The 26,733-nt window shown below is 43.4% G+C and overlaps 1 protein-coding gene across 2 annotated transcripts in view; it reads left to right on the forward strand.

Moving 5' to 3' along the window:
• The window catches only part of GTF2I (general transcription factor IIi), a 132,671-nt gene that overhangs the window by 13,679 nt on the left and 92,259 nt on the right, over positions 1 to 26,733 (forward strand). The window contains exons 5-9 of one of the 2 annotated variants that reach the window (XM_082245209.1): positions 3,103 to 3,286; positions 4,289 to 4,317; positions 4,750 to 4,792; positions 6,061 to 6,104; positions 14,937 to 15,014. In XM_082245209.1, coding sequence (XP_082101335.1) covers positions 3,103 to 3,286; positions 4,289 to 4,317; positions 4,750 to 4,792; positions 6,061 to 6,104; positions 14,937 to 15,014 — 378 coding nt within the window. The remainder of the gene's footprint in view (positions 1 to 3,102; positions 3,287 to 4,288; positions 4,318 to 4,749; positions 4,793 to 6,060; positions 6,105 to 14,936; positions 15,015 to 26,733) is intronic. The other variant, XM_082245210.1, reaches the window with a different exon arrangement.

Here is a 26,733-nt window from a genome sequence, read left to right on the forward strand (position 1 = left end):
TACACATTTCACATAGCCTGCTGTCTTAACTACAGAGGTGATGAGAGGAGGAGTTTTAGGAGGCACAGTATAACAAGCACACCACATCCTCACTGCTTGCAGGCAGCAAGGTACCATGGATTGTGTAGTTCTCATTCCAAAGGAATGAGTAGAGGAGAAGCTGCCCTCCTAGGTAGGTGCTAGAGAGTGAGTATAGTTTTTGGCTCTGTCAGAGGAGCAGCAGGCAAATTCTATATTGCTTTCTGCTTAAAAGAGAGCAGGATCTGTGAGTTAGGTCTGCCCATGGTGCTCAGTGTGTGATTCAGCTAGTCCAGGGAGTGTCCACACTGGTCCAATGGGGAGGCATATTGGACAGTGGAGGAAACCAGGCTAATGGGTACACAGGCTTTGATACAGCCTCAGTGGCACAGACTGATTGTCTCGGTGCATTCTGGGGTGTGATAGAATCCCAGAAGGAGGGTGGTGGCTGTCTCCTCCTTTTGCATTGGTGGAACGTGGTCGCAGGCAGTCGGCCTGGTGAACCAGAAGGAAGGAGCTGAACCCAGAGGTCCAGGAGAGCTGACTAGAGGGGTTGAGACACTGGAGAACCTCAAACAGTATCGTGAGTACAGGGGATCGTGTTGGAGGGCCTGACCTGTGAAGGGGCCACCCTACAGTAGAGTAGTCAGAGGATGGGTGTCAGCTGGTGGAATGAAAGGAGGTGCTAGGCGAGTACCCTGAGATGGTTGCTCAATCAAGTCTTCATTACAGAGACTTTACCTTAACCACTTAAGACCCGGAGGATTTGGCTGCTAAAAGACCAGGGGGTATTTTGCGATTCGGCACTGTGTGACTTTAACGGACAATTGCGTGGTCGTGCGACGCTGTACCTATACGAATTTGACGTCCTTTTTTTCCCACAAACAGAGCTTTCTTTTGGTGGTATTTGATCACCTGTGCGTTTTTTTTTTTTTTTTTTTTTTTTTTTTTGATCATGCGCTATAAACAAAAAAAGAGCGTAAATTTTGCAAAAATAACAATATTTTTCACATTTTTTTTTTTTTATATGAAATTCCCCCCCAAAAAAAAGTAAAAATCAAAATTTTTTAACATTTTCGGCCAATTTGTTTTATGCTACATATGTTTGGTAAAAAAAAATCGCAAAAAGCGTATTTTGATTGGTTTGCGCAAAAGTTATCGCGTTTACTAACAAAGGGAAAGATTTTTGTCATTTTTGGTGTTTTTTTTTTTTTAACGCGTAATGGCGGCGATCTGCGTTTTTTTTTTTTTTTTTTTGTGGTACTGTGACATTGCGGCGGACAGATCGGACCCTTGACTGACATTTTTGACACTTTTGGGGGTACCAATGACATTTCTACAGTAATCAGTGCTATATATATGCACTGTTACTGTAAAATTACACTGGCAGTGAAGGGGTTAACTTTTTTTGAGGGAGGGGCTATGTGTGTCCCTAGGGGCGTGATTCTAACTGTGATTGGCTGTGGCTTGAGATGTATGAACAGTGATCAAAGGTTCTACATAGTAGAACCGTATGATCATCATTCATACACCGGGGAGAATGACAGGTGGCTTGTTTACAAGCCGCCCGCCTCTCTCCCTCTCTCCCTCTCCCCCGACGATCGCCGAGTGACCGGCGGACATCGGGTCCGCCGGTCACATGCGTGCGCGGGGGGGGGGGGGTCCGTGACCACTCAGGAGCGGGAGCTCCCTAGACGCTACGTCACTCTGCCTGTGAGGGGCTGACCGCCGCAGTAAATAGTCGTGCGGCGGTCGGCAAGTGGTTAAGTTCATCTAGTGGCAAGGTGAATCTGCAGCTTGGCTACATCTTCAGATAGGAGTCCTCATCAACTGTGAATAGTTCAATTCTGGAGTATCCCACTCTATCCCTTCTCCCATCCCTTTTTAAAAAAACAAAAAACAACCACAACCCCTAGACCATGGGTGTCCAACCTTTAGGCTTCTCTGGGCCACATTGAGTGTAGAGAAATTTTCTCGGGCCGCATATAAAATATATACTATAGTTAAGGTATACAAGTAATAAAACAGTGCCACATCCTTCTCGCACAGTGCTCCTCCTCCCCTCCCCTCCCCTCCGAGGCAGCCTCTGCCTACAGTTAGTTGGAAGCCACTGTGGCCGTGCCCCCGGACTCCACTTCCTTCCTCCCCAGCAAAAAAATAAAAATTGTCAGGGGGCAGTGGGCCTTGCCTGCGGTTCTGGGCCGCATGCGGCCCTTGGGCCACAGGTTGGACATGCCTGCCCTAGACAGATCATAGACTGAGCCGGAAAATAAAAGCGTTAGGTTTGTGCATGCAGTTGCTAACAGTAACCCAGAGGGACTCAAAAAGGTGAAGAATTCAGCAGTCCTCAAGGGGACAGTGCTACACACGTAATCCAGGTAGTTGTGGAAAGAGATGACCAGCAGACAGGCAGAACTTCCAATATAGAAATGTTTTTTTTCTTTTTCTCAACATTAAACTTTTTATTAGGATTTTAAATTCACAGATTCCAGCAATAATAAATGCATTTATTTTCTTACTGCTTATCACTGCACCACCACATTGCATAGGTCAGAATTCAATAAAAAAGTGTGTGTGTGTGTGTGTGTGTGTGTGTATGTATATGTATAAAGAAATTACAGGGATGCATAGTAGTAACCATAAATTGATGACCTTTGTCCGCCTACCCCAAGTGGTAGTGAACTGTAAGCGGAGTTTGGTTACCAAGGACTTGAAATTACCAGGGAGGAGGCATAGGATCCATTTGGCATTAAAATGTATTGAGGTTCATATATCACAGTTCATACTGCGCTTGTATGTTTAATCTAGTAATAACATTGGACAGGTTTGGAGATTTGGTAAAATATAGAAATATTTTCAAAGAAGCTTAAATTGGAATGTCAAATATAAATATAATTTGTATTTCTATGACAGTATTGAACTTTAAAATGAAATTGTATGCTGTGACTATATATCTACTTTAAAATATTTAATAAATGTGTCCTTTTGAGTGTTTTAAAAGATTATCTCTAATATCTAATTATTTTTTACAAATTTTAAATGGTTGTCTTTTAAAATGTAGTTTAAATATATCTTTCAAATTAGGTAAAGCTTTAGGAACAGCCGGTCCAGTGCCTATCCCTTATGAATTGTTAACTAGAGACCCCACTGCTGTTACAGTCTGCGGACTCCCAGAAGAAATATCAGTCAATGAGCCATCCATGTATGATATTCAGACAATACATCAGATCTTGGATAACAAATCCGACATATATTTTAATATTAAAAGGTGAGGCATCTACATTTGAATTTCCTTATGCATTTTTAATGGTATGTAAGTTTTGGTTTATTGCTGTTTAAATCTAAGAACATCAAAGGCTGTATGTTTGGTGTCCTTGTCCTGCTGCAGAATTCATTTTAGGCCAATAGCACCCCTCAATGATGGTATGGCATGATGGATAATTATCTGCCTGTATTTCTCAGCTTTGAAAACACCATTGATCCTGACAATCTCCAATTCCATTTGCAGAAACGCAGCCAAAAACTTGCACGGAACCTCCATGCTTCAGTTTCCTGCAGACATGCATTATTGTACCACTCTCCAGCCCTTCAGTGAACAAGCTGCCTCTTGCTAAAACCAAATATTTCAAATTTTGATACCTCAGCCCAGAGCACCTTTTGTGCACCCAAAATTTAGTTGAATCATGTAGCCTTGCTTCCACGTCTGAGGTATGGCTTTTTGGCTGCAATTCTTCTGTGAAGCCCTCTTCTGGGCAGGTGACTTCTCCAAACAGTAGATGGGTGTAACTGGGTCCCATTGGTTTCCACCAGTTCTGTGCTGATGGCACTGTTGGACATCATCTGATTTCAAAGGGAAGTAAGCATGATGTGTCGTTTATCTGCAGCATTGTTTCCTTGGCTGGCCACTGCATCTACGGTCTTCAACATTACCTGAAAAATATGTCCTCAATACTGAGAAATACAGAAAGATACTCATCCATCATGCCATACCACCAGCAAGGTATGTGATTGAAACACGCCCACTTTTTGTTGTGGCATGCTTTGTGAGCCACATTTTCCTGTTCATGGGCTAGGGGGCCCAACTTCTAATCTTGCACGCAGGCCCACTGCTTTCACAAAACATCCCTGATGAGAATAGGTGGCAATTTCAAGGATAGCCTGTACTGTATTTAGAGTTGATAACTTTCTTTTTAAGTTCCACATTTCAAATTATTTGTTACATGAAGCTTTCATTTATCTTATGCTTTATGATTTATTATTTTCTTATCAGACCCTTTCCCTATGGGAATCACTCAAAAAGTAAGTACCTGTTTTTAGTAATATTGTTAATACTGTTGAAGTTCTTAGGTCTCAATATTTTTTTTTTTTTAAACTTGTTTATTAAGAAAAACATGTACAAGATGCGTATACCGTATACATATATTATATGTAAACCTAGGTTTGACCAATCAGAAAGAACAAGTGCCAACAGCAAAATTTGTGGACTTATATTGTCGAAGGTACATGTTCATGCATCTGGCAATAACGAACAGGCTGGCTTAGAAAAAAATGAGTAACCTTTACATTTACTTGTGTGCTCTTTACTTTCTTTTTTTTTTCTTTTTTTAATTGGCGTGTATTTAAAAAGGGATAGTTGGGATGTAGCAGTCTTAACTGTGCCAAATAATGATGATTTTATCGCTGTGTTTGTGTCTTGAACTTATGTATGCTTCTTTTGTAATTTTCTTGTAGTTGATGACCTTGCAGGTGAAACGCAAACATCTATCTCAGAAAGGTATTGATTTGCTTTCACTAGAAGTTTATGTAACATGCACATCATTTATAGAAAAATAAATCTTCCATGAAAATGACAGTTATCATCTGTTCTAAGCATGGTTCTCAACTCTGGATTTGTGCAGAGAAGAACTGCCTAAACATCTTTTGTTTGGCAAATATTCACAGAACGTGTTTGAGATCCTACTTCAGGGTTAAGCATACTTAGTATGAAAGTACATGCACTCGTATCTCTGTACTCTGTTTTCTACTCCTATGAGAATGCTTTTTTTTAACTGCAGCAACGCTGATTTAGCTCCTTATTTTGATTCTCCCTTCCAAAAAAAAAAAAAAAAAACTTACCTGGTTTCCTACGACAATTGGATGCTCCCTGGATTAACAGTCTATGGTGTTATTACTTAAAATAGTAATACCCAAATAATTATTGTGCACTTAGAAACACATTCAGCTTTATAAAAAAAACAAAAAAAAACAAAAAAGAACTAAGACTGGGATGCCATTAACGTTCATGTGCGTGTAAAGCCAGGTGTCCCAATACTTTTGGCAATATAGTGCATGTGTAATAAGGAAGTAAGTGTGTGTATGTATTTAGATATATAGATATATATATATATATATATATATATATATATATATATATATATATATATATATATATATATATATATATATATATATATATATATATATATCTCTATATATATCTCTATATATATATCTATATATATATCTATATATATATCTATATATATATATATATATATATATATATATATCTCTCTATATATATATATCTATATATATATATATATATATATATATATATATATATATATATATATATATATATATATATCTATCTCGATCTATCTATCACACCCATACTATTCTGTAAGTAAAGCCAAAGAGTTTATAAAAAATGATGGCCAGCACTCCAAATGGTAGCAGCAACACACTATCTAGTTTAGATTGTTTTAAATTAGGTTAGTATTTTTTGCTATTTACTCCAAACTGAAGATTTATGTTACATAGACAAAATGTCAGCCAACATTTTGGGAAATTACATCATCTTCCACATCATGCCTGACCTCATAAATGCACTTCTGGAAGTGTGTATATGTGTGTGTGTGTGTGTATATGTGTATATATATATATATATAGTTACACACCTATATTTCAATAGTGATGGTGTACTAGTAGAATTATAGTAGCATTGAGGCCTGTATATCAAATGAATCCTGAATATATTTCTTTTCTCTGTTACTACAGATCTTACCCTGTTCAGGTGAAAACTGAGCCAAGCGATGACTCAGGTATGTTACAGATATTTACCAGCTTAAACTAGTAATTTTTACAGCAGGGGTCCCCACATTTAAAAAAAAAAGGCTAGTTCACGATCTGTTGCACCATTTGGGGGCCAGACTGGGGTCTGTAACAGATTTAAATAAAAATGTTAAAAATACTCAAAATCCCTAATCAATACCTCTCTGATAGAGGCCAATTATAAGGTTCTTCTGAGGTGGTACATGGTCCCTGTCAGGCTGGCAGCGGCGGTCCGGGAGGCCTCTCCTTTGTGCTTCCGGGGCTGCGGTCAGCCTGGCACGGTCATGCATATCTGGTGGACCTGCCCTAAGGTCCGCAGATTTTGGATCCGAGTATACAATTTCATATATTCACTCACTGGCGTTAACCTGCCTAAATCCCCTATCCAAGCGCTTCTGGGTAAGCCAATAACTATGGCTCCAAAACACACTAAACGCTTGGTCGCTTTCATCTTTACGGCAGCCAAGATTACCATAGCTCGCTCATGGCGATCCCCGGTGATATTACTGGAACTTCTCAAAGCTAAATTAACCTGGATCATGGTGAACGAGCGAATGGTGGCTATCCTCCAGGACAAATTGCCCCTGTTTGAGAAAACTTGGGACCCTTGGATGAGATATCTGGCGGGACCCCAGTAGCATGTGAGACTCTCATGGGGAGCTCCTCTGGGAGCCCCTCTCCACGGCTATTTGGCTTCTTTGTGACAGACCTGGACACCACCCTCCCCTTGCCCCCATATCTTACTCCTTCTCTACCCCTCCTACTCCCCCCTTTTCCTTCCCAGACTTTCTTATTCTCTCTTTCTATTTTTCCTTTTTCTTTCCTGAACTGCTGTTGATCCATACTTTCAAAGACGCGGTCCCCTAGGGATCCCGTTGGGTTTGACAGTGCCTCCTGGAGCGGCCTTACTATGCACTATAGTTCTGTTATCTGGTACAATACTGCGGCTACATGGTTCCCCTGAGGCCGGGGGTTGGCGATGGGCTGGGGTCTGGACGTCCGCCCCTCTCCACTCGGCGCAGTGTGTTCCCCTGCGGGGCGCCGGGAGGGGGCGGATCCGGGCCTGGCCCGGACTGACCGGCCGGGGATGTAGCAAACAATGTATCGCTTGGAAATATTGTATGTTATTATGAATCCCTGCGGAGACTGTGTCACTTGTTGTGTTTTTAAGTTGTACCCATGTACTCCACAACGGACGTTCTCTACACTGTTTTTTATTGTGTATTCTTTTCCTATGTATTTAAAACAATAAAAATTTATTGAAAGTAAAAATGTTAAAAATAAAACCGCCGTAATGGGACATAGTTACATAGTAGTTGAGGTTGAATAAAGACAACAGTTCAACCTGCACAGGTGCATGAGTCAGTGGCTCAATCATTTCCTATAACCCTCAATGCTGAGATCTTTTGAAATGCACGTCCAAGAGTCTTTTAAAAGTAGCCATACTCCCCCGCAGCTACCACCAATTGTGGAAGAAAGTTCCACATTCTCACCACCCTTACAGTGAAGAACCCCTTATGCAGCTTAAAGTTGAACCACCTCTCCTCTAATCTCATTGTGTGGCCACATGTTCTCTTGCACTCCTTGAGACTAAATAGTTTTTTGCTGGAATCACCATTAAGGTATTTGTAAATCTCTATCATGTCCCCTCTCAGGCATCTCCTCTCCAAGGAGAATAATCGTAATTAAGGTCCTCCAATCCCCTAATTAGTTTAGTTGCCCTTCTTTCGACTCTCTCCAGTTCCAGCACATCCCTTCTGAAGATTGGCGACCAGAACTGGAGAGTCTGAATACTCCAGGTGTGGCCGGACCAGGGTTTTATAAAGTGAACCAAAGGGACCATTGCTGGTCAGTGGGGGTAAGAAATCCCTCTACCTTTGTGGATATTGGGAGTAAAAGTAGTCAGTGTTAAACGCTTGCTCTGGCATCATGGTCAATGTTGGTAAACCATGCCCCCCCAACTGATCCCCTTAACTGCAATGGCAGCAGACAGGGCTGTTAACATACCATGGTCGCAATGCTTTGTGGGTGCAGAAAAAAAAAATACAACATGTCTCTTTCAGCCAGGCTGCAAACACGCTGAATGTAACCCATTCAAGAAGAGGAGAGGAGAATTGTTTTTAGATGCAGTTCTAAATTCAGCCACTTCATTGCACGATGTTTGACAATCCGTGGACAAATTTCGCCGGCAGGACCCGGGCCCTTCCTTGCAAGATGGCGCCTCGCCGCTCGCGGCCTCCCCTGACCTGGCGCAGGTACTAGAGGCTATATCCACCTGTCAGGCCACGCTTACGGCTAAAATAGAGGAGGTGAAGATTGATGTCTCCCTGATAAGGCAGGACATGTCTAAACTCAGGGACCGGGTCACTGAAGCTGAAACAAGGATCAGCCAGGCTGAGGATGTCATACTGCCTCTCCAGCATACCGCTGACTCCCTCCAGAGACAATTGCAACAATTGGCTCAAAAACAGGATGACCTTGAAAACAGAGCCCGCCGCTGCAATCTCCGGTTTGTGGGGTCTCCCCAGAGGGGGCTGAGGGCACGGCTCCCCCCACCTTCCTGGAAACCCTGCTCATTACTACCTATGGCAGGGAGGCGTTTTCCACCACCTTTGCGGTGGAGCGGGCCCATCGCATGCCAGCGCGCCGTCTCCCTGAAGGAGCCCCATTACGGACCTGCATCGCTAAACTCCTCAATTACCGTGACCGCGACAAAATACTGCGATTAACCAGAGAACATGGCAATATTCCCTTCCAGAATGTGAATATCATGGTGTTTCCGGATTTTTCTATTGAGGTCCAGAAGCAGAGATCCCGCTTTGTGGATCTTAAGAAAATGCTCCGCATTCACAATTTGAAATATGCCATGCTGTTTCCAGCGCGCCTTCGTGTGATCTGTGATGGCAAAGCTCAGTTCTATGAGGACCTGGAGCTCGGTTCTGCATGGCTGGATCAATACACAGCTGCTGGTCATGACCGGGTTTGATTGCAGCCCCCCTCATCGTTCAGTAAGTGTTTGCCAGATGTGACTGACTGCACGGGGAACCCCAACCCCCCCCCCCTTTTTTTTCTTCTTATTACTCCCCTGGCTCCTGGCCCTCCCTTGCTACTGTGGACGCTCTCCTGTTGGGGTTTGGGGGTTCCCTAGTCACCGGGTCGCTCTGTCCATCCTGCTGCTATGTACCGTCCTCTACTACCTTGTGGGCACCATGAACATTTGACTGTATTGCTTTTTTACCCTTTTTATTCCTGGACTGTACCCGTCACCTTTTTTTTTTTTTTTTCCCTTTTGCTTGTTTTTACTATTTTTTCCCTGTATTTTTGTTGAGGCGCCTGGCCTTATGCGGCATGGTTTGCTGCTATATTAACCGCTGCAGAACATGGTTCGTGATATGTACATGTTGTCTTATTTGCTATGTTGAGGAATGTCCCACTCCCCTTTTATATGCCGGGTCACACTGTTCTATAGTTTTTCCTTTTCTATGATGACTGATTGTGTGCACTAGTGGCTGTCGTGTCTATGAGCAGTGCGCTTGCGGTTTTTGTTTTTTACTGTTCCTACTCCTTGCTTCCTAACCAGCGTTAGGTCGCCCCATGTTCACAGAACACAGTGCAGAGATGACTTTGGATTTTTTGTTATGTTTCATTGGGATCCGGACCACCCTCCTTTGTGGTCTGCCTGGTTTTCATCGCACTTGATCTCTGTACAGGTTTTGGGTTGTGTGCTCCCACCAAGTTTGGGGGGTGGAGAGCGGGGTGGGGGGAGGGGGGTTCATTGTGGTTATTGTTTGACTTTCTAATGGTCTTTAAAATGTTGTTGCTATTTTTCTACGCAGAGAACATGTTAACTCTAAATGCTACTGTTGGTTTTCCAGGTCTTTTATTCCTAGGTGCCTACCCGATCACGCCAGCCCGCGAGGACTGCCGGGTGCCCACCCGGATCGCCCATTGCTTACCCCCACCATGGGCCCTGTAAGGTTCCTTACATAGAATGACCGTGGGTTGCGGGATAAAATTAAGAGGTCGGCTGTGTTTCAGTGCCTTAAGTCCTATAGGGCGGATGTGGCGGTTCTGACAGAGACCCACGCCACGGGTCAGCTGCCGCTGTCCCTGCGTCGGCCTTGGGTGGGTTGGGCTTATCATTCTGTGTATACCTCACATTCCCGGGGTGTGTCGGTTTTAGTGGCCAAAACACTGCATTTCTCCCTTCTCTTGACACGTACGGATCCCCAGGGTAGATTTGTTTTTTTTTTTTTACACGTCCTTATTTACTCCAAACCATGTCTTATCCTGGCCTGCTATGTCCCCCCCCCCCCCATACAGCGCGGCGGTGGTAACTGAGGGTATTTCCTTTATGGCCCTTCACCCCGCCGTCCCTGTTGTGTGGCTGGGGGACTTTAATATGGTATTGCACCCAGCCCTTGACAGATCACCCCTACCTACACATGCCCTCCCTCCGATTACTACTCGACTTTACCGACTATTTGGGGAATTTGCTCTGACAGATACATGGCGTCACAGTCACCCGACTTCCACAGCATACTCCTGTTTCTCAACCACCCACTCTTCATTCTCACGTATTGATTTTATTGTGGTGTCGGCACAGCTGCTCCCGCTACTGTTAGATGTGGGGTTCCACCCTAGATCACTGTCTGATCACGCTCCCTATTGGGCATCCCTGGACTTGACTCCCCCGACCATGCCACGTCCCTGGCATCTTCACCCCTTTTGGCTTCTCACACTGGCGGACCAACTTGACTTGCCACAAGAATGGGTTTTCTTTTTACTTCTAACAGGGGGACCGCCTCGGCGCATATTTGGGAGGCGTTTAAATTATGTGCTCGCTCCACTCTGACCAGATGAATTAATCGCCTTCAGGCCACCTCCAAATGTGTCCTCCAGCAGGCCCTGGATCACCTTACCTCAATTTCTGAGGCTTGTACGCTGGATCTGACTCCAGCTCTTGTCTCTGAGCTTAAGTCCCAGACCCGAGTGGTGGACCAGCTGCGTTACGAAATGGCTAAATGTAAGCGCTTCTTCTGCAAACAGCGGGTGTTCGAGCAGGGGGAACATGCGGGCAAGCTCCTGGCCTATTTGGCTCATCAGGAGTTTGCACCGCCTGTGGTAGTGTTCCTATTGGAGACGGATGGGTCTGAAATGACTGATCCTGCCCATGTGGCATGGTTGTTCCGCTCCTATTATACCTCGTTGTATGCCTCCCAGTCCACTGCGTCTGGCCCTGAGACCTGGAATTTTTTGCGCAATGTGGAATTCCCCCAGTTGTCTGCTTCTTAACGGGCGACTTTAGAGGCCCCGCTGTCTGCAGACGAGATTGCCGATGCCATCGCCTTCCTGGCCCTGGCAAAGGCACTGGGCTCGGATGGTCTCCCCTTAGACTTCTATGCCTCTTATACTGACGTGTTGGCCCCCGAGCTATTTGTGACCTATACTCATGCCTTGGACATGGAGACGTTGCCTACCTCAATGAGAGAGGCCACAATTATTGTACTTCCCAAACCTGGTAAGGACCCCCGACTCCCAGAATCGCACCGACCGATATCTCTATTGCAGGCGGATATTAAGATACTGGCTAAGGTTCTGGCCCATCGTCTTGGTAAACTTATCCTCTCGCTTATACACCCTGACCAGACTGGCTTCATGCCCGGGAAGAACACGGCCATGAACACCAGTCGCCTCTTCCTAAATATACAGGCACAACACACACAAATGGGGACCAGAGCGGTGGTTGTGTTGGACGCCGCTAAGGCATTTGACTACGTGAAGTGGAGTTACCTTTGGGAATGCTTACACTGTTGCGGGTTCGGCCCTTCCTTCATAAAATGGGTGCACTTGTTGTATTACCGCCCGATTGCCAGGGTGGCCGTTAACAGATGGCTATCCGACCCCTTTCCTTTAAAGAGGAAGTAAACTCGGCTATGAAAATCAAACTTTTTTTACAATGTAGTAAATGTACATGCAATATAATTACATTACACATTAAATATTAACATCATTACCGTCTAAAAATATCTTTATTTTAAAGTTTATCTTTTTCCTCCTTCCTGGACTTGGCCGCGCCATGTCTAATCCTGTTTTATGCTCCCCCCTGCTGTCGTCATTTCCGCCCTTACTGTAGTTGTAATGCAGACTCTGTGTAAGACGTGCTCTCGCTGTCTTGGAATGCTTGGAATTTTCACTCACTCCCCCCTCCCCTTGTGTAACCTGTCATGTTCACTCCCCCTGTGAGATGACCGGAAGCTGGGAAGAACGGCACAGCTAATCGCGAGACTTAGCTGTGCCCTGACAGATACAGGGAGAGCTCAGAAACGGCACGCAGATCATGCCGTGGATTTGATAACACGCTGGGCATGCGCCGATGACGTCAGCAAAAATTACAGGATTACAGGAAGAATAAACTAGTAAGAAATCTTTTACAGTATCGATTGCTTTGTTACTGTTGATTAGAATGAGCTGAAGTGAAAATTATGAGTTTACAACCTCTTTAAGTTGAGGTACGCGACAGGGCTGCCCTCTTTCCCCACTGCTATATGCTTTGGCGGTGGAGCCCTTGGTCATTGCACTCAGGACGCATCCTGGAGTTCAGGGTCTTCGGGCGGGTCCCCTTACGGAGACGGTAGGCCTATATGCAGATGATATGTTATATTTGACGGATACTGGACCGTCCTTACATGCTGCCCTCTGGACTATTGATGACTTTGGACATCACTCAGGTCTACGAATCAACTGGGACAAATCTCAGATACTGTCCCTGGATCCTTTCCCCCTCCCACGGCGGACTCTGCTAGTCTCCCGCTGGCTAGAGTTTCTCGCATCCGGTACCTGGGAGTCCTGGTTACTAGGACTCCATCGGACTATAGCCCTGACAATCTGAAGCCCCTCATCCCGATGCGGGTACAATCGTGGGCTAATCATGGGCTAGACTTCCCCTTGGGGTGATGGGCATGGTGAACCTTGTAAAAATGATTTTGCTCCCTAACGTTTTTGTATGTTTTCTGGCATTCCCCAGTTCTCATCCCTCTGAAACTGTTTAAGGTGATTGACGCAATCCTCAACTCTTTATTTGGGACGGAGTCGCCATAAACTCTCCTGGGTGACGTTAAAAAACCCGACCACATGTGGCGGTATAGCGGTACCCGACTTCCAGGCCTACTATCTGGCGGCACAACTGTCCCATTTCCACTATTTCCACGGCTCAGAGGCTGACCGGTACTGGGCATTAGTTTGCACTGGTTCGACCCGAGCAACGCACACACCAATGCAAATTATTCTGCGAGGCCGCGGATCGGCGTCTATGACAATTACCTCCCCTCCCCCGGTGACCCTGCACAGACGTATTTGGGAACTGTCACATAAACTTCTGGGCTTGACACAGCTACATGCTTACACTCCCCTGTGGTGCAACTCTAGCCTGCCTGAACAGTGTGATCTTCCGGGGGCGGCGAAAGGGGTGCTGTTCCTTCACCAGGTCATTGGGGATGCCGGGGTACGATCCTTTCACTCCCTATCGGTGCAGTTTGAGCTCCCGCCCAGTATGTATTTTAGTTACCTCCAGCTGCGACATGCTCTCCTGGCCCAATTACCTGACCATACCGCAGACCTACTGCTTAATCCTGCCCTTACCATTCTCATGGGGGATGACCCGACTAAATTAATATCGGCCATGTACCTGGAGTTGCGCTCCAGAGCTGTGGAGCGAGTGGTGGAGGGTTTACAGCACAAGTGGAGTACTGACGTTCCCCAACTGGATGACTCGGACTGGGATGCTATCTTGGAGGGTCCCAAACTGTCTTCCCCTAAATTATCGGACCATTTGACACAGTTGTATATCTTACATAGATCCTACCTTACCCCCCCTCTGCCTGGTCAAATATCGGGAGGATGCTAATACTGACTGTCCCCGTTGTCATGCTCACCCGGGCACATTTATGCATATCCTGTGGTCCTGTCCGGATGTGCAGACCTTCTGGTTGCAGGTCATTACATTTTTACATTATCACATGGGTTCTCCACTCCAACTGGATGTTAAGCCCTGTGTCCTTGCCCTTTTTCCTGATGACATAGCCGATAAATTCCTGATTACTTTCCTACACGAGACACTGTTTCATGCTCGTAAGCTTATAGTGAAGCTGTGGATGCGTGCACACTCTCCCACCCTGAAACAGTGGATGGCTGAGATAAACTCTACCCTCCCATACAAACGTTTGGTATATCTTCATAGAGGTTGCCCCAAAAAATATGATCGGGTGGGGGGTCGCTGGTTGAAGAGCTCTCGCACATGTACTGGTCGGCAGTGAGTGCACCCTACCCCCTGCGGACCCTTATATGTGCGATGGAGATCGTGGTTGGGCGCCCTTTCAGTATGTGTACCCGCATCGATTTGTTTTACCTGTCCTTGATGGGCCCCATGGTGTGATCGGGCTCCTTATTCTCATATCTGGATTCTATGAACAACAGCTGTTTTGTACTCTACTGTTCATTCCTGTTGGTACCTACCCTGCTGCAAGCAGGTAGCCACTGTTTATCTTGTTTGCCTGTATGTGACATTATCTTATGCCTTACATTTTCTCTGTTACTTCATTATGTTACCCTGTTTAAAAGTTTTTTTTTTTTTTTTTTTCAATAAATTGCATTTTGAAAGTCAAATATGTTTGCTGCTGGAAATAACCAATTTCAGTATCTCTAGCTGTCATGTATCAGAACCTTCTTAGATGTTTATAGGCATTTATCTGTCTAGTTTTTTTTTTTCTTTTTGTTTATCATTAACAAAAATAAGCGACTATTTTTAATATATGTGATTGCAGAGAATGCATTTGAATTAACCACAGTCATAATAAAAGAAGAGTCCAATGATCGCGATTACTATCAGTTCTGTTATCAAGGTAATAGATATGTATGTGCAGAATAAAGTTCTGTAATGTAAAGTAGCAATTTGTCTACCCCCCAATCAATTAGTCTACTGTGCAGGAAATCTTCCATGCAATCTCTTATGTTTTATATATTATTTTCTAATATCTGAAACTGTAAGTAGTTATGATTTACTAAAGTAAGTGCATTATCGTGCACTGTAAGCACCCGAAACACGTTGAGAGAGAAAAAAAAAAAAAAAAAAAAATATATATATATATATATATATATATATATATATATATATATATATATATATATATATATATATATATATATATATATAATATATATATATATAATATATATATATTACACACACTATATGATATGTATAGTAAAGTGTATAATGTTCAGTTTAGTATAGTCAAGCTAAGATGTTCCAGAATGTGTGAGGTACAACACACATATTGTAGCAGTGTGGGGTATGATGGTGTATAGCATTGTTTGGCATCTATAATATACAGACCAGTGTATATAGCTTAGCAGTGTGCTGGAGGAAGTGTACAGCTCATGGTATACAGCCACATGTCATGAAAAATATAATGTACAACTACAACACAGTGTATGCTTCCTAGCTCTGTGTACCATATCATGTATAGCAAGTATCTACAGCTGAGCAGTGTGGAGAAAGTAATTGTAAAGTATTACTGTACATTAAATTTACGGTAAAGGGTAGATGTACATTTGATAGAAGTAAAGGCTCATGTTTAGTGAGTGAGGGTTTTATAGTACAAGGTGCACAGTATCGGTAAAGGATTATTAATATTCTATATTGGGTGCTATTAAACCTGGTATTTTTTAGCATAGTTCTGACTCTTAACACCAGTTTTCAGAATCTTCAAACAATATATACCCCTAAATTAATTTGGATTTTGTGTGTGACAGGAAAAAACACAATCTAGTTGCTTAAGATAAGCTTTATTTGGTCCAAAAAAATTACATCGCACAGTGAATGTTTCTTGACAGTGAATGTTTCTTGACTCTTTAGTAGTACCTGTGCTAGTCAGATCTTAGTCTCAAGTAGATAACTAGATGTTAAATCACACCACAGGTTTCACTATTACCACCATTTCACTTGGAGCCCTTTATAAATTGCTCGTGCACTTCTTCCCACCCTTTTGCCAGGAGCAAAAACCAAGGCAAACACTCGCTCTGCCTGTGGGTTGGCAAACACTCAAACCCTTGCATCAGAGCCAGACCCCTTTTTTCATTGTTTCTGCATCTGATTCTAGCTTTATCGCAGGCATGCAGCTGCAGCAGGTGTCCTACCTGACAAAGGCAGGAAGTCTGGCATAATTGCAGGACATTCTTGGATAACTAGTGGCTTTAGAGCCATCAGTGTTCAAAGCTCAAAAGTGCAAGGCTTCTTCTCCACCCCCACCTTCTCTACCAGAGTCAGGAGTGGAACTACCTCCCTTAGAAGAGGTAGATACAGAGAAGAATGTAGAGGAGCTGGTGTTAGAGGAGGCTGTTGCAGATTTATCACCATCATACACTTGCTGCCATAGCTTTATGCAATATGTTTGCCATTGTAGATATGCCTTCTTCGGCTGTGCGAAAAGCTTTATCATGGTCGCACCCGATTCTCCACCCTCTCGCTATGCCCCTGTTCTCCACCCTCAAACATTCCCTGATCATGAACCGATAGAAAGTGCAGTCCAAAATGATTGGATACCTCCAGTATGGATTTTACTCCCCCCCCCCCCCCCCCCAATATGTTTAACAAACTATATCCAGTGGAAAGAGTTCACAAAGGAGCTGTCTATCCCTCTCGTCTTAGTCTTAAACATCTTGTTGTACATATTGAAGATGTTCCTTGTTGCAAAGGTTCTGCAGATAAAAGTTTGAGACATTCTTAAAGGCTCTTTTTACTCTTCCAGTCCAGCCCTGCATACAGCTCTCTCTGCAAGTTCAGTATGTCAAACTGCAGCTAACTTGACTAGGGTAATCAACAATCAATATAACTCTGTTTTCTGGAATCATGCCTTAACAGAGCAATTACAGCAACTACCTTCCGCTCTACTTTTTTGTGTTGATGGCCTAGAACAGATCATGAGATTTCTATAAAGGTTGTAATCTCCATTCTCGTGTGCAGAATCGTGTGGCTAAAAGCCTAGACAGCTGAGGCTGCATGTAAAAAGCGCCTCACACGTGTACCTTTTCAAGGAAAATGTCCATTTGGAGAAGCACTGGACTAATTCATTGAAAATATCCTAGAACAAGGAGAACATTTTTTAGAACTCTGAGTTAAGATACAAGATCGATGGAATAAAGATGTCCCTAATAATCCTGTTCAAGTTTGGCACCCTTGCTTTAACTATTTTGATATAATTATTTTAGCTATTGACAAACCTAATTTAATACAATATTTTCACAGAATCTTTTATTCACCACTTTGTTCAAAATGCATAAAAAAGACACACCTGTTTGCTGCAAATGTCAAAAAGCTGATGGTGATCTGTTACATGTTATTTGGAAATGTGACAAGGTTAGATCATTTTGGTCTAAAATTACAACTTTCATTTCCTATAAATTTGATATAATCAACATTTGTAGTCCAAAATGATCTTTTGGCTATCTTTTTGAAGATTTAAAAAAAAATCAATGACAAAATCAATTTAAAAAGCTATGCTAGAGATTACTTCTATGTTATGATAGGAAAACAGTGGTACTCCCATGAATATCCATTGACTCCCTCCACCTTAATTATAGAAAAATGAATCAATGATGTACTGCTTTTATGTGGGTTGACCTATGAAGTCAGAGGTTATGCATTAAAATTTAAAAAAGAATTGGGGTTTCCAGAATCTTAGAACAATGTATACCCCTAATTCAGATCTGATGTGACATAGGAAACGCCACAAAAGAGTTGCCTAAGATAATATAGTTTTATTTGATCACGTAAAATGACCTTGCACAGTGAATGCTTCTTTGTGTTTCTAGTAGTTAGGTGTTGTGCAGGTTATAATATATATTGTCATAGCAGCTACATATCCTTACATCTATACCTGTACACTGCTTTAACTTTAAACTTCTGTCCATATCACACTAAACGTATTGCTGTACATGAATCTTTAAATAAAATCCAGTATAAAAAGAGGATGTCACAAGAGGGAGAGTTTTACTCCCACAGTGGAAGATCCCAAAACCCCCTCTTCAGGAGCCTCTACCTCCCCAAAACTTAGAGCACCTAACCTGTCTACCCAGGCTTCAACTTTAAACCCTCATTCAACCCTTCCTTTTGGGTGCAAGACATGGGCCTCAAAACCCTCTTCCCAATTAAGGGGTTCCCTCGCTTGTAAGAGTGGGGGAACATCTGATACAGTTTACCTGTCTCTGGGTCCCAGACATCCCAGACCTCTCTCTGGGTTCAGTCTGTGGTTATGAATTCTTAAAAGACGTTTCCCATCCATGAACAAATAGAATAGGCAATTTATTACAACTGGAGTATTCCTGAAAAGTTTTTCTCTCCTCCGAGAATGATTGCCAAGCTTTAGTGCTGGTTCACACTGGTGTGATGCAGGAACCCTGTGAATCCACTGCTGGTTCCCGCATCACCCCCGACTCGCAGGCAGTTCACACTGCCATATGCGAACTGCTGGGAGTGTCAATACAAAGTTAATGACACCCCCAGATTAGTTTGCATATTGCAGTGTGAACACCCATGCAATCCGATTCTGGTGCATACCAAAAAAAGGGTCCTGCACGACTTTGGTCCGAATGCGATGCGAATTCAGACATACAATCTGTATGGCTGAATTCACATCGCACAGACATCGCATGTGATTTGCAGAGAAGTGTGGTGCAAATCACCTGCGATGTCTGACATCGCTATAGTGTGAACTGGCACTTAACAAGTGGAAAAAGTGTTCCCAAAAAAAAAGTGGGCTCTTCCAGTAGTAGATCCTGCTGTCTTAAACCAACATCTTACTGTCTCTATGGAAGATGCTACCTTATTTATGGATTCTGAAGACAGGAAATTTGAGATGCTCTTAAAGGTTCTCTTCGCTTTTGCAGGTCCAGCTTTACAACCAGCTGCTGCTGTTATTTCTGTTTGTCAAATCGCAACTAATTGGACTAGGGGAACAAAACAAACTGGATCCCATTTTCCAGGACCAAACCCTGGTCAAGCATTTACAAACACTGCTCTCTGCTTTACTTTTGTGTGTTGATGCCCTAGAATAATTCATGACACAATTTTTCATTTCTCTCCATATACACAGAATTTTATGGCATAAAGCCTGTAAAGCTTAAGCTGGCTGTAAATGATGCCTAAGTTCTATGCCCTTTGAAGGAGGATGTCTCCTTTGGTGGTGCAATAGACAAGTTCACAAGGATGTCAAAAAAGAAGTCCTCCTTCCACAACCGATAGCTAAAACATCCCCCCCCCCCCCTCCTCGGGGGCTTCTACCTCCCCAAATGAAGAACAAGTACAAAATCGTTTCAAACTCTACCTCCCTTTTTTCTTCATTCAAACTATCCAATATTTTCCAAAAGACAGTCAGATTTACAGACCGCTCTAAACCATCTCTTGTACCAAAGAGTGGTTGCTCTGGTGCTTCTAGAGCATAGTTTCAAAGGATTCTATTCAAACCTGTTCATAGTACCAAAATATGTGGGTATTTATCCTATCCTGGACCAAAAATCCTTAACCACTTGCCGACCGCCCACAGTATATTTGCTGCGGCAGTCAGCCCCGTGCAGGCAAAGCGACGTAGTACTACGTTGCTCGCTCCTGCCCGTCTGGAGCGCTCTCCCGCGGTCCCGCTGATGGCTTGATTGGGTTCAGAACCGATCAGTCATCAGGTCCAGGCCAATGATTTTTGGCCTGGACCTGTTGATCAGTCCTGCCCAATCAGATTCCATGCTGAGCCTGTGCAATGTAAACACAGGCTCAGAAAAGACCTGTTCTCCCCTCCCATGATCCTTTTTGGATTCATCGAGAGGAGAGAGCACATCTAACTGTGAGTACTGCACCAAGCACACATACACACACACTTAGGCACATTTAACCCCGATCGCGCCCCCCAGTTAACCCCTACACCCCCTGTCACAACACACACTGTATATAGTATATAGCATTTTCCTATATACCCGTATAAGTGTGATTTGTGACCAGGTGTAGCGCTTGCGGCCCTCTCTTTTACACTTAAAATACTCGCCACCCCCCAATAAATATTTAACCCCCTGATCACCCCCAGTTATCCCCTTTCCCCCTGTCACATTGCACACTAATACAAACGTAATATACTGTTTTTCTGTATTTTGTATTAGTGCGATTGTGACTTGAGTTAGTGCTAGCGACGTAGTTTCTGTCCCAAGTAGGTTTAGGGTCCCCGCCACCCCCCCAAATAAAGATTTAACCCCCTGATCCCCCCTACACCCCCTGTCACAACACACACTGTATACAGTATATAGCATTTTCTATATACCCGTAGAAGTGTGACTTGTGACCAGGTTTAGCACTTGCGGTCATTCCTTTTATCCTTAGGATACCCGCCACCCCCTCCCAATAAAGATTTAACCCCCTGATCACCCCCAGTTAACCCCTTCATTGCCCTGTCACAGTGTCACTTTTGTAGTGTACAGTTTTTTTTCTGATCACTATTATTGGTGACACAGGTGACATTAGCTAGTGTTAGCGTCAGTCTAAAAAAAACGCAGATCCCCGGCGCATAGTTAGAAATAACCTCTTGATTACCACACACACACACACACACACACACACACACACTTCCATTACTAGTATAGTGTTTGAACAGATCAATATCTGATCCGATCAGAACTATACTAGCGTCCCCATAGTTTAGGGCAGTGTTTCTCAACTCCGGTCCTCAGGGCACACTAACAGGCCAGGTTTGCAAGAAAACTGAAATGCATCACAGGTGATATAATTTGCTGCTCAGTGATTGCAGTACTCTAGTCTGCATCTCCCCAACGTAATACTTAAAATCTGGCCTGTTAGTGTGCCCTGAGGACCGGAGTTGAGAAACACTTGTTTAGGGTTCCCAAAACGCGGTGTTTGCACGATCAGCACAAATTCCTGCCAGCACCTGCGTTTAACCCCTCCACCCAGCACACCCCACCCAGGTAAGTATAGTAATCAATAGATTACTGTCACTTACAAAAAAACACAACACACAAAACTGCTGTGTTAGCAGAGTCAGGCCTGATCCCTGCTAGCGTTAGCAGTTTTTTTGGTAGCGGTTGAAATAGTCTTTGACAACAGGTGCTTTTATTACCTGAAAATCACACTACTGTACCGGTAAATTTAGTTAACTAAAATGACCAAACGTTGGTACAGTAGTGCAGAGGCTTACAGTATACTGACCATGTCAGATGAGAGCGATGGGGAAGCCTCACTGGCAGAATCAGGGTCAGTATACGAACCTGATGAAAGCAGCGGCGCCCTGACAAATAGCTCCGACGACAGATGGGTTCCTGTTCCTGTTAGACCCAGGTGTACCCGACCCCATTCTGGAGTTGTTGAGATGCAGGAATCGTATGGAGCAGAGTGTCGGTACTAGTGCCGCTCATCCTTCTGGTGGCCTGGCAAGCGCCAGCGGCCTAGTACACCCTGGACCTAGTACAACCAGCACTGCAGTAACACTTGGTGACGTGGCGATTCCCATAAGTGCAGTTGAAGCGGGTGCGGTGGCTAGCACGAGTAGTGGCCTGCAGCCACTGCGTATTCGAAAACAGGCCCGTAGAGCCCATAGTGCCCTCCCTGATGCGCTAGCATATCCCAATTGGCAACCCACTGATTCTACAGCGCCAGTACTTCCCCCCCATTCACTGCCTAACCTGGAATCCACGTGGAGACAGCTGGTTTTACGCCCCTGAATTTTTTTGAGCTATTCTTCACGGGAGATCTTTACAGATCTCTTGTGGATCAATCAAATTTATATGCACAACAATTTATCGCAGCCAACCCAAATTTGCCCCTTGCCAGACCATTCGGCTGGAAACCTATGGGCCTTTCCCTCAACATGGGCATAACCAAACAGAGTGAATTGCGGCTATATTGGTCCACTAGCCCATTTCACCATATGCGCATGTACTCTGCCTCCATGTCCAGGGCGAGATACGAGCAAATTCTGCGATTTATGCATTTCAGCAACAATGAAATCTGTCGTCCTCGGGGAGACCCTGAATATGATCGGCTCCACAAAATTCGGCCCCTCATAGACTATTTCAATCAGCGGTTTGCAGCCTTGTTTACGCCCGAACAAGTTGTCTGCGTTGACGAGTCCCTGATAAAATTTACTGGCCGCCTTGCTATGAAACAGTACCTCCCCAGCAAGATTGCCAAGTACGGGGTCAAACTGTACACGCTCTGTGACAGGGCCACAGGCTATACAGTTAGTTTCCGGGTCTATGAGGGAAAAGATAGCACTGTGGACCCCCCCAACTGCCCAGACTACATAGGGAGCAGCGGCAAGATAGTTTGGGACTTGGTGTCACCATTCTCCTTTAAGGGGTACCATTTGTACGTGGACAACTGGTTACCTTCTTGAATTACAAATTGGCGCATGTGGCACTGTGCGAACTAATCGCCAGGGCTTCCCCCAACGGCTTGTAAATTCCCGTCTTAGTCGGGGGAGAGAGCCTGCTTGAAAACGGACAAATTGCTTGCAGTAAAGTGGAGGAATACACGGGATGTTTTTGTTCTGTCCTCCCTTCACCCAGACACGACAGTCCAAATTTCTACGACAATTGGTGTTATGGAGAAACCCCTCTGTGTCCACGACTACAACCTTAATATGGGAGGGGTGGACCTTAACGACCAGCTTTTGGCGCCGTATTTAGTTGCCCATAAAGCCAGACGCTGGTACAAAAAAGTGTCTGTTTATTTATTCCAATTGGCTATGCTGAACACCTTTGTCCTATACCGGGCTTCAGGACGAACTGGATCCTTCCGAGAATTCCAGGAAGCGATCATCGAAGCCTACCTGTACCCAGGAGGTATGCCTGTCCAACTTCCCCTTCCAGATGCAGTGAGCCGGCTGCATGAGAGCAGTGTTAATTTTGGCAGCAAATTTCAATTTAGTTTTAGTCTTAATCTTAGGACTAAAATGGCATTTTAGTTTTAGTCCTATTTTAGTCTTCTGCAAGTGTTTTAGTTTTAGTCGTATTTAGTCGACTAAAACTCCAGTATATTTTAGTCGACTAAAACGCCCTACATTTTAGTCGACTAAAACTCATTTTAGTCATCTATAATCAAATGGGTGTAGTTCAATTGTAATTTGTAATGCATTATTTAAGCATTTCTCTACAATTTCCAAACTCATTATATACTACTGCTGGTCCTGGAGTGAAAAATCTAATATGTTATTATTTATGCTTTGAGCATGCACCAGTAATTTTTGGCAGCAAATTTCGATTTAGTTTTAGTTATAGTCTTTTGACTAAAATGCCATTTTAGTTTTAGTCGTATTTTAGTCATCTGAATTGTGTTAGTCGACGAAAACGTTTTAGTCGACGAAATTAACACTGCATGAGAGGCATTTTCCCAATGTCCTCCCGCGTACCCCTACCCAAAGACACCCCCAAAGCAGATGTGTCTGTAGCAGGCGCGGATGTAGGCGTGACACCTGCTATTATTGTCCCAGATGTCCTGACCAACCTGGTCTCTGCATCGGGGAATGTTTTGAGCGCTACCATACACTGGTAGAGTATTAGTTCAGGGTACAGCACACAAACACAGGGTCTCGAAAGATGTTCGAAGGCTATCGACATTTTGAGAGACCCAAGCTGGAAAATCGCAGTTCATTGAAAAAAAAGTGTTACCAAAAAAAATAAACCAAAAACAGTTGTCGTGTCAGTCATTTTTTATGTTGTTCTACTCTTCCTACTGTACTTTTACTGTACTTTGTTTGTTTTTCATTCTTTTTTTAACCTGTTTCTTTTGCTGGTACCCGTCGGCTGCCACATTGATTTTATATATTCTGACACAAACAGTGTTTGCGCACAGCATATATGGATCTGATGGCAGCAGCTGTGGTAGGCTGATTTTACCACTGCAGTTAAAATACCTTTTAGGTATACGTGGAATATTCTCATGTATACGCACCATTAAAATCAGTGGGTGGCTGTTTGGGCGGTTAATGGTGTTTAATACTACACAATATTCCTGTGGTGATTTTTGTTAGGTTCTCTTTTTTTTTTTTTTTTGTTCAGCCCACAGGCTGCATGAAAAAAGAAAAAACCTACACTATATGCCAAACAAGGACCAGCAATGTACTGGTAAGTTGCTGGACTTTGAGTGGTTATACCAGGATGATGCCTGCAGATTTAGGCATCACCTTGGTATCGTTTTTCATAGCCAGCGGTCGGCTTGCATGTAAAAGCAATCCTAGCAGATAATTGGCCGCTAGACTGCTTTTACATGCAGTGGGAGGGGATCCCCCCCCCCCTACCGCCACCTTCCGTGGTTTTTCTCGGGCTCTCCTGTCCCACTGGTTAACCCGAGAGTGCAGCTGGTGGTTCAATTATCTAACCATAGAGCTGATTGGAGATGAGAATGGCTCCAATAAACTCTATGGCCTAAGATACTGGAAGCTACGAGCATTTCATGACTTCTGTTTCGTCAGAAATAAACCGCGCCATTGGGAAATTGGGAAAGTATGCGTTAAGGTCAGAGGAGAGATCTAGAGTCTAAAAGACTCCAATTTTTAAAAAAAGAGTACCTGTCACCACAGATTGCTATCATAGGGGATATTTAAATTCACTGTGATAACAATAAAAATGATTAAAAAAAAAAAAAGAAAGGAGAGGTGTCAAAATAACATAAAGAAGCAAATAAATAAATAAATAAATCAAGCCCCCCCCCTGTCCCCCCTGTGCTTGCGCGCAAAGGCGCACGCAAACGTTGGTCTAGTGTCATATGTAAACTGCAATTGCAGCATGCATGTGAGGTATCGCCGCGAACGCCAGGTCGAGTGCAGTAATTCTTGCAGTAGACCTCCTTTAAGTCTAAAGTGGTAACCTGTAAAGACTTTTAAAGGCTTTTAAAAATGTACGTAGATTGTTGCCGCTGCACAGGCGTGCGCAATTTTTAAAGCATGTCATGTTTGGTGTCTATGTACTCGGCATAATATCATCTTTTAAATTTTAACAAACAATTTGGAATTGTATAGTGTATTTGTACAATAAATTTAAAAAAATGTATTTTTTTTCGCAGAAATTGCGTTTGGAAAATCTGTGCGCAAATACTGTGTGACAAAAAAATTTGCAACATCCACCATTTTGTTCTATAGGGCCTCTGCTTTAAAGAAATATATATAATGTTTGGGGGTTCAAAGTAATTTTCTAATAAAAAAAAAAAAATTTTTTCATGTAAACAAAAAGTCACAGAAAAGGCTTGTTTTTCAAGTGGTTAGAAGAGTGGGTGATGTGTGGCTAAGATTCAGCATAAAATGCTGGGACAGTTCAAACACCCCCCAAATGACCCCTTTTTGAAAAGTAGACACCCAAAGCTATTTGCTGAGAGGCATATTGAGTCCATGGAGTAATTTATATTTTGCCCTAAGTTTCGGGGAAGATGACAATTTGTTGTTTTTTTTGTTTTTTTACAGAAAGTTGTCACTAAATGATATATTTCTCATGCATGCCATGGGTATATGTGAAATGAAACCCCAAAATACATTCTGTTGCTTCTCCTGAGTACAGGAATACCCCATGTGTGAGACTTTTTGGCAGTCTAGCTGCGTACAGGACCCCGAAAATCAATACTACCTATCACACTTTTGAAAGCCATGAAATGCCAAGATGGCACAACCCCCCCCCCCCCCCCCCCAATGACCCCATTTTGCAAAGTAGACACTCCAATCTATTTGCTGAGAGGCATGGTGAGTATTTTGCAGCTCTCATTTTTTTTTTTGGAAAATGAAGAAAAAACAGGAAAATATATATATATATATATATATATATATATATATATATATATATTCCCGAAACTTGTGGCAAAATATAAAATATTCCATGGACTCCCCATGCCTCTCAGCAAATAGCTTTGGGTGTCTACTTTCCAAAATGGGGTCATTTGCGGTTGGGGGGGGGGGGGGGTTGTGCTATCTTGACATTTCAGGGCCTCCAGAACTGTGATAGGTAGTGAGGAGAAAAATCAAAAATTTACGCCATTAGAAAACCTGAAGATGGTGATTGATTTTCGGGGTCCCATACTCAGCTAGGCTCCCAAAAAGTCTCACACATGGGTATCCCCATACTCAGGAGAAGTGGCAGAATGTATTTTGGGGTGTCATTCCACATATACCCATGTCATGTGTGAGAAATTTATCTTTTAGTGACAGCTTTGTGTTAAAAAAAGAAATAAATAAAAAAAATTGTAATTTTCCCAAAACTTGTGGCAAAATATAAAATATTCCATGGACTCCCCATGCCTCTCAGCAAGCAGCTTGGGGTGTCTACTTTCCAAAATGGGGTCATTTGGGGGGGGGGGGTTGTGGTATCTTGACATTTCAGGGCCTCCTAAACCGTTATAGGTAGTGAGAAAATGCAATGAAAAATGTATGCCCTTTGAAATTCTGATGGTGGGGATTGGTTTTTGGGGTCCCGTACACAGCTAGGCTCCCAAAAAGTCTCACATATGTGGTATCCCTGTACTCAGGAGAAGCAGCAGAATATATTTTGGGGTGTAATTACACATATACCCATGGCATGTGTGAGCAA

This window comes from Pelophylax lessonae (genome assembly GCF_965119305.1).
Source record: "Pelophylax lessonae genome assembly, chromosome: 2".
In the NCBI taxonomy this organism is placed as follows: Eukaryota; Metazoa; Chordata; class Amphibia; order Anura; family Ranidae; genus Pelophylax; species Pelophylax lessonae.